General features: G+C 37.0%; 1 protein-coding gene across 2 annotated transcripts; it reads left to right on the top strand.

The window, feature by feature from the left end:
* The first annotated feature begins 463 nt into the window (after window positions 1-463).
* On the top strand, window positions 464-8,204 carry LOC110103681 (zinc finger BED domain-containing protein RICESLEEPER 1). Of its 2 annotated transcripts, none has more exons than XM_020832484.2 (4): window positions 464-780; window positions 4,697-6,373; window positions 7,241-7,547; window positions 7,994-8,204. In XM_020832484.2, exons 2-4 carry the CDS (start codon window positions 4,697-4,699, stop codon window positions 8,098-8,100), a joined length of 2,091 nt encoding a protein of 696 aa, XP_020688143.1. In that variant the 5' UTR covers window positions 464-780; the 3' UTR covers window positions 8,101-8,204. The 2 variants fall into 2 exon arrangements, with proteins under 2 accessions (XP_020688143.1, XP_020688142.1); XM_020832483.2 differs by having other exon boundaries at window positions 464-751.
* The last annotated feature ends 358 nt before the right edge of the window (window positions 8,205-8,562 follow it).

Below are 8,562 nucleotides of genomic sequence, written 5' to 3' on the forward strand. Positions count from 1 at the left end.
CGTTTACTAAACGAACTCGACTCGCGAGCTCGATAAGCTCGGCTCGCAAGCCCATAAACTAGTTGAGTTCGAGCCGGCTCGCGAGTCGGCTCTGCTCACCCTACCCTCGCCACTGTTGACTGACGATCACTATTATTTTTAAACTTTATACTATATTTATTTTACTTCAATCAAAATAAAAAAAATTAATCATCTACATTTATTTTATACTCATCCAAATAATTTCAAAATATTTTAAATAGGATATTTTTTTTGATAGCATTGCATTGCATTCCTTTCATTTTTTGGCAAATCAAACAGCTCTTAAATAAGAAATTACCTTGCACAATAATCTTATTATTATTTATCTATTTATTACCATTTTCATTCATTAATGGAAAAAAAACTGCTCTGGACTACAATCTGACGAAGTGACACCCTATTAAATCGACCATGTCGTGTTGGGCCGTGTCGTGTCCAAATCTGCTACCTTCTCACATTCGAGGGTCGAAACGGAACCTGGAACACATCACCGCACCCCCCGGCGCTACCCTAAACCTAGCTTCGCCAACCTTGATTCCCGACGTGGATGCTCGAGCTTCCAACGGCCATTATTTGTCCTCTCAAAGACTCAGACAAAATCAAAGATCCTCTACCCGCATTTGTCCCCTTTCTACACCTGCGTTAAGCTTGAACCGTTATATGATGGACCGCAATGAATGCTAGGAAGTTTGATCAACTTGAAAGTCACCAAAAGGGAAAGGCGAAGAAGGTGAAAATTGTAAAGAATTTGGCGCCGTGGTACCTTATTTCTATTCCATGCAGTTCACTGCTTCTTTGTTCTACATATTCTGATACATGCAATATTTTTCAATTAAAACATCTCAACGATCGTTAAACCCTACTATACTGGGCGATTAACGTGGCTATTTCCCCCTATTGATGTTGTGTAAAAATTAGTTAAAATGCATGTTTTTAGGACCATTTTTTTACTTTTCTGAACAATGTGCCAGTGAAAGATAAGATTAGAGAGAGTCTCCTTAGATGGTTTGGTCAATGGCAGACTTCCGATGATCCGGTTAGAAAAATAGAGGTATTAGATTTGACTTATGTTAAGAAAGGCAGAGGTGGACCTAAAAAGACTTGGTTAGAAAAAAATAGAAATGATATTTCTTTATTAGATTTAAACGAGAATTTGACTTTTAACATGACACAATGGAGAAAAATGATTCATGTGGGACAGACTTGATGATGTTGTTGTTGTTGTTGTCTGAACAATGTGGCAATGAATAATGTTGTTTTGATGGAATTTAGGATTCGTTTGGGACGGCTTTTTTACTGATTCTTAAAGCAATTTTTTAGTACAAAAATTTTAACTTTTGTACTAGAAAGCAGCTTTAAAAAAAATGTAAGAAAGCCGTCCCAAACAAAGTCTTAGTCTTGAAATACAGTCCCAATAATATGCAATAGGATGAATTATAATAGTCTTCTTTTATAAAATATTTGTTATGTTGATAGATTTGTACTTGACGCTGTTACATATCATTCAAAGTGTATATCAGAACAAATCATTTCAATGTAATAGCATTGTTGTTGCCGAATGCTTTTACAATGAGTGCAGTGTATATAAGTATACAACTGCTTGCAGCTGTCAAATTGTCGGAGTCTCTTTAAAGTAAGCTGCTTTATAAAAATCAATTTTGATGAGCTTTCAGTGCAACTTTCTAGGGGTGTTTTTAAACGGGATTCACATGCCGAGACTGAATCTTAGGCTTGGGAGTCTGGTTGAGACTACCAAAAAGAAGCAAGCTTTGTGGCTTCTTTTTTCTACTCATAATTTATATTGTTTTGTTTTCTTGAACCACAGATTCAATATTTTGCATGGATTTTCTATTATTGCAGATATTAAACAATACATTAATTACTTACAATCCTATGCGAGCAGTTATTACTCTGCCTGTTTGGAGGATGTATATATTTTTACTTTTCAAGTATTTCAATATTTTTGACGAATATTGGAATAAATTTAACTTTTTTTCTTGCGCTTTTTTTGTTTTACTATGTTTCCAATGTCAAATTTTTATTTTCTTTACAGATCTGAATATGTGCCTTCTGATTGACAGTGTGATTTCCCTTTTTTTTTCCTTATGATGTCATTTGTGTGGTGCACTGTGATAATCATGCATTTAATATGGAAGGCTTTTAATGATCTTTGAGTTCCTAACATCTGGTATGAAATAACTTTAGTCCTTATGCTTTATGACTATAGCAAGAATGTGCAGCGGATTAACCAAACTGATCCTACCGTTGTTGTGCCAGACGTCCAGTGTCTGTGTTTCGATGGCGCTCAATCGAAGCCTCTGATGTCACCTGAAGGTTCAGCAATGAGTACTTTGACTAGCTATAGGACGTGCTTTTGGAGAATTTTTAAGGCTTTTTTTTTCGATTTTTCTCTTCCATCTTTACTTATATATGGGAGATAGAGTGAAAGGGAAATTGTGTAGATTATAAGGAGGTATTGTACTTTCGTTGTTACATCATTATGACAATTTTTTGGAGAGGAGATCCAAGTGTTCATCAAAGCTAGTTTCTGAGGGATCGGCTGATTTGATTGGGAGGGATTTGAGAGAGCTGGATCTGCCTCTCCAATTGAAGATCCAACCGTATGTTATTATTTTCTTTAATATATCTTACAATACAAATATTTTGGTGTATTTTTCTTTTTAATTTCTTATTATCATTCGCTGATTTCGAAGAAATTATATCCACTTCCTACCAGTTTCTGATAATATCCTTTTGGTGATCTCTCTACTGCAATATCTCATTTAACTTATTATAGTTTATTTACATTGTATTCTTGCAATACTTATAATCTAGATAAGTTGGCATTTTCCTTGTAAACTGCTCCTAAATCTTCTATTTTTGGACTTGGGTTTGCCTTGCTCATTTGGAGTGGTGTTGCAATCATGCTTGCCAGGTATGAGAGAATATATTTGATGTGAAGGATACTATGTCAAGAAAGAGAGAGCTTCTCCACAATAAGGAGGTAGACTAGTGGGATCTTAACTCTGTGGGGAACTAGTCATGGATATCAGCCGATTTAGTGTCAATTGATGTAGAAATCTATTGTCCCCATAGCTTGGCTTGCATTTCTTATTTATTTGCTAAATTACTTTGTATGTAGGATTAGATATCTATTTATCATATAACAACTCAAGGTATTTCTTCATTTTAATCACTCAATCTTATCTTTAGAAGTTTTATATTCTCATTTTTTTTTTCATATAATAGATCAAAGATACTTAAATCTGTCACATCTAGATATTTTAGATTCTATTAATATGGATTTATAAACCTTAATATCTGCCTAGAGGTTGATTTCCTCACTGAGCAGTAGGGAGTAGAGGTCGTCGAGGCTTATGGGGTGAAGCATTTTGCAAATGAATGTTTTGAAGGCTTGGTAGGAGGGTGGGAGGCCATTTAGGATATATAGGATGATGTCTTCGGAGTCAATAATTGCGCCGACTGCAGCAATTTTGTCAACAACAATTTTGATTTCAGTAAGGTACTAGGTCATGATGAGGTTTTTCTTGGAAATGTTGTGGAGATCATTTTTGTGTTGAATAACTCTAGAACGGTTTGAAGCTTACAACCTCCTTTCAAAGGTAAGCCAAATGGAAAAGCATGACTCAAGGTGTAGAACACAAGGAAGGATGGAGGAGGTAAGGGTAGAGCAGATAGCTGCGGCTAGGTTCACCGATCTATGAGAACCCATTCACTATATTTGGGGTTGATTGTGGTGATGCTTTCCGAGGACTGAGACATGCGAGGTGGTGGAGTTACTGTGGGTTTGATGAGGCTTGCGAATCCATTGGCTCGAAGCAGGTTGAGAACTTGCGATAGGCCAAGGAGAGTTGTGTGTTTTTTTTTTTACTGTTATATATCTCAGGTGTGAGTACATGCTATATTAATACAAGGGAATAGGCACGTGCCTTTACACGTGTACGTATGGTATTCATCCTGTTTTTATGAATTGGTCGTTGAGATTCGTTCTACAACAGTAGTGGCTGTGTGATTGTCCTGAGCCGAGACTTGTGTTGCTTTTAATATCACACCTACTTAAAATTTATTTCTGTTCCACTACTAAGCTGTCTATATTCTAAAATTTTTTATGTTGCTATATTTCATTTATTTTAATACATATATTACTAATTATTTCCATTTAGAACAATGCTATCTGTGAAAAGTATACGTGTAGTCAAATTTTGTTTTATTTGGTGGGCAACTAAATTTATGGAGCACTAAACTTGCCTACCAGAACATTTTCATGGAAACTATGAACCTTCTTTATTGGAGTTTTACATTACTTTCAGGTCTCGTTTCTTCACAATCACATGTTTATGAAGACATAAATAGCTTTATGTTTTTTCCCTTTTTGGTGGATGGGGAACTAAGGCTTCGCTTGGGACGGCTTTCTTACTGCTTCTTAAAGTAATTTTCTAGTATAAAAATTTTAATTTTTATATTAAAAAACTACTTTAAGAAGCAGTAAGAAAGCCGTCCCAAACGAAACCTAAATCGGCATTGGAAGGCATGTTAAACCTTTATTTTTTTGGCATGAAATATTAACCTTTTTTTTTCAACCTTATGGTTATCTGACCTTATGCTGTTGCTTTCTGCTTTTTGATGCTGGTTTTTTTTGCTTGTTAACTTGCAGATGGGAGATCAAACCGACCTGAACTCTATTGAACAAGATGCTTTTTATGTCATTAATGATACTGCTATAGAAGGCAATGATGTGGAAATCGCAACAGAAATTAGTGTAGCACCCAAGAAAAGCTCAACAAAACGTAATAGAAGGCTTACATCTGCTGTTTGGGGGTACTTTGAGTTGCTCCCTCCGGGTAAGGATGGGAGGCAAAGGTGCAAGTGCAGGAATTGTGGAACATCCTACTTGTACGATAGCAAGTTTGGAACAGGTAATATGAAGCGTCATTTGAAAACCTGTTGGAAAAGAGAAGCTCGGGATGTTGGCCAACTGCTTCTAAGACAATATGATACCACGCCTTGCTCTACTCCTAAATTTGATCATGAGAAGTTCAAGGAAATATTAATGGAAGCTATTATGTTGCATGATCTGCCTTTGCAAATTGTTGAATGGGTAGGCTTCAGAGATCTTTTGCTTTATTTATGTCCTGATTTGCAGCTTGGGACTAGAAACACCATGGGGGATGATTGCATTACGATGTATCGAAGGGAGAAGGCTAAAGTGCGAGCCATATTACGAGCAACATCGAATAGGATCAGTTTGACATACGATTTGTGGTCTTCTTTGAACACTGATGATTATATATGTTTAACAGCTTATTTTATTGATAATAACTGGAATTTGCAGAAGAAAGTTTTGAATTTCTGCTTAGTGCCACCTCATGATGAGACATCTTTGGCTCAAAAGCTCCAGGATTTCTTGGTTGATTGGGGGATAGATAGTAAAGTATCGACGATTACAGTTACGAGTGCTTTGACAAATTCCTTTTCTGTTGAGCTGTTAAAGAGCCAATTAAACTCAAGCAAGGGGTCATTATGGGATTCTGATTATATTTGTCTTCAATGTTGTGCCCATACTATAGACTTGATTGCTCAAGAGGGACTAAAAGAGATTGCTGTGTCTCTCCACAAAATCCGTGAAAGCATCAAGTATATAAAAGGTTCTGAAACTATAGAGCAGAAATTTTTTGAGTGTGTTACTCGTAGCTCTCTTGATGATAAAATTGGTTTAAGGCAAGATGTTCCCACTTGGTGGAGTTCCACTTTCATTATGCTTGATAATGCTCTTTCTTATCGCGAGGCTTTCATGCTTTTAGATATCAGTGATATAAATTACAAGGACTGCCCTTCAAAGAGTGAATGGGATAATTTAGAAAAGATAGGAAAGCTCTTGGCTGTTTTCTATGATATTCATTGCGTGTTTTCTAACACCAAACATCCTACTGCAAACTTGTATTTTCCTGCAATCTTTTCAGCTTATTTAACACTTAAAGAAGAAATGGGAAGTGAAGATGAGTGTTTGAGAGCATTGGCAGCTTACATGCTTTCTTTGCTTGAGAAATATTGGTCTAGTTTCAATATGATACTAGCTATTGCTGTTATTCTGGACCCCAGATATAAGTTCAGTTTTGTTGAATGGTGCTACAAGAAGCTTTATGGTGATGGTGGAGCTCTCAATTCTATGAATGTGAAAGAGAAATTATACTCTCTTTTCAGCATGTACGCTAGTCCTCCCAAACTGCATCCGGGCACCAAAACAGGAATTGTAGCCAACAATAGAAGCAATAAGGGTAGCTTTAGTGCTCCGGAAAGGCCCTTTTCAAGAGCAACTGATGATTTTTTCAAGGTAAGGTCATTTGAATTATTGTTTAAGCAAATTTGATTGTTTTTTGTCAAGTTAATCTCCGAGCACTTTATTTGTTGGTAACAATTAGTGGTGTAAGTGAGCCGAGCCGGCTCGAGCTCGACTCGTTTATAAGCTCGCGAGCCGAGCTTATCGAGCTCACGAGTCGAGCTCAAGCTCGAGTTCGAGCTCATTCATTAAACGAGCTCGAGTTCGAGCTTGACAAAGCTCGGCTCGCGAGCTCGCGAGTCTGCTTGAAATTATTAAATTTAAATATTTAGAAAAAATTAATAATGAGGCCATAGGGATACTTAAATTTTTGCCAATTAAAATTTAAAAATCCCGCTTGAAATCTTGGAAAACCACCTGAAATCTCAAACGCCTCTCTCTCTCTCTCTTCTCTGATTTGGCCTTTTCTTTTCTATTATAAATGCAAACGGCTAACACTCATTTCCTTTTCTGACAAACCTAAAAAAAGGGCTCAGATCTCAATATCCTCTCTCTCTCTCTCTCTCTCTCTCTCTCTCTCTCTTTCTCTCTCTCTCGTTGCAATTTTACTTTTAAGGCAAATTAAAACCGAGAATTAATTTTTTGGAAGATTGTGCTACGCGTGTTGGAAGGCGAACCGGACCGCATTTGGGGCCCGACGAGTGGCTCAAGCTCGGTTACGGTGGAACGAGTTGAGTTCGAGCTTGATTTTTGAGCTCGACTTGAGCTTGAGCTCAGTATTTGACAGTTGAGCTCAACTTGAACACCTCCTAACTCGAGCTCGACTCGACTCAACTCATCTTCACCCTAGTATCAATGCATTTTTTTAGTTGCTTCAATTAGTAATATATTTTTTGCTATCTTTCTTCCTATTGCATGCAGGAATTTGATTCTTTGGCAAGTGAAGATATTGTCCTACAGAAGTCACAACTTGAACTGTACTTAGATGATCCAAGAATTGATAGAAAGACTGGATTGGATATATTGTCATATTGGAAATCAAATCAATTTAAATATCCTGAAGTTGCTGCTATGGCTCGTGATATTTTGGGTATTCCTTTCTCTACTGTTACAGTGGAGAGCGCTTTTGATGAGAGTGACAGAGTGCTTGATCGGTACCAAAGTGCACTCAATTCTGACATATTGGAAGCATTTATCTGCACTAGAGATTGGCTATGTGGAGACAATGGTATGCATTTGATTGTTTAATGTTGCTAGATTTGATATTGGTGTTCCTTTTCTTTTCTTTTCTTTGACCCTTAGAGATAGAATACGAAATGAGCATATACGTGAAAAGGTTGGAGTAGCTCCAATGGAAGATAAGATTAGAGAGAGTCGCCTTAGTTGATTTGGTCACATTAAACGGAGGCCTTCCGATGATCCGTTTAGGAAAGTTGAGGCATTAGATTCGACTTATGTTAAGAAAGGTAGAGGTAGACCTAAAAAGACTTGGTTAGAGAATATTAGAAATGATCTTTCTTTATTAGATTTAAATGAGAATTTGACTTTTAACCGGACACAATGGTGAAAAAGAATTCATGTAGCCTACCCCATATAGTGGGACAAAGGCTTGATGTTGTTGTTGTTGTTGTTTCAAATTTCTCTTTCACTTGATTTGTTTTTTTGCTCATGTAGATACAACAAAGCAAATGTTGGAGGAGCTTACTAAGAATATATTTCAATTGAATGTCAATGACAAAGTGAAGCTTCCTGGATGTTCAATGCCAGGTAATCATACATAGCTGATTTGCTCAAATTGATGACTTGATTGAGCTTTGAATGGAATTGTAGGGAATGGAGAGAAACTGGTTTTATCTATTAGTTGAAAATGCCGCATGCTTCTTTATTTTTGTTAGCGCATTTGGCATTTGTATTTCGTAAATATTGTCAATCATGTTTCCTCCTCGCACCCTTAGTCACATCAATCTCTCTCCATAATCATTCTCCTTTTTCTTGGCCATGTTTCCTGCCTCTCTAGGAGAGATTATTACGTGCGGTGTCCGGACTGATCGAAGACGAATCCGGATGCGCCACGTCACTTGGATGCACTGGGCCCCGGGTGACGTGACGCGTCTGAATTGACCTCAAGAAGAATCCGGACGCCGCACGTAATAATTTTCCTCTCTCTAGGGCATGGTTGGACATAAGTATTTAGGATTCATGTATTTTGAATATGCATTTTGATTATTCAAGTTTATTTAGTT

Source organism: Dendrobium catenatum, unplaced genomic scaffold, assembly GCF_001605985.2.
Source record: "Dendrobium catenatum unplaced genomic scaffold, ASM160598v2 fragScaff_scaffold_156, whole genome shotgun sequence".
In the NCBI taxonomy this organism is placed as follows: Eukaryota; Viridiplantae; Streptophyta; class Magnoliopsida; order Asparagales; family Orchidaceae; genus Dendrobium; species Dendrobium catenatum.

What these genes read in the sequence shown, in the direction of transcription:
- LOC110103681 (XM_020832483.2), top strand. Translation starts at nt 695, where the DNA reads ATGAATGCTAGGAAGTTTGATCAACTTGAAAGTCACCAAAAGGGAAAG. An exon ending in CAACTGATGATTTTTTCAAG is followed by an intron (nt 6,374 to 7,240) that starts GTAAGGTCATTT and finishes TATTGCATGCAG; the next exon opens with GAATTTGATTCTTTGGCAAG. An exon ending in TTGGCTATGTGGAGACAATG is followed by an intron (nt 7,548 to 7,993) that starts GTATGCATTTGA and finishes TTGCTCATGTAG; the next exon opens with ATACAACAAAGCAAATGTTG.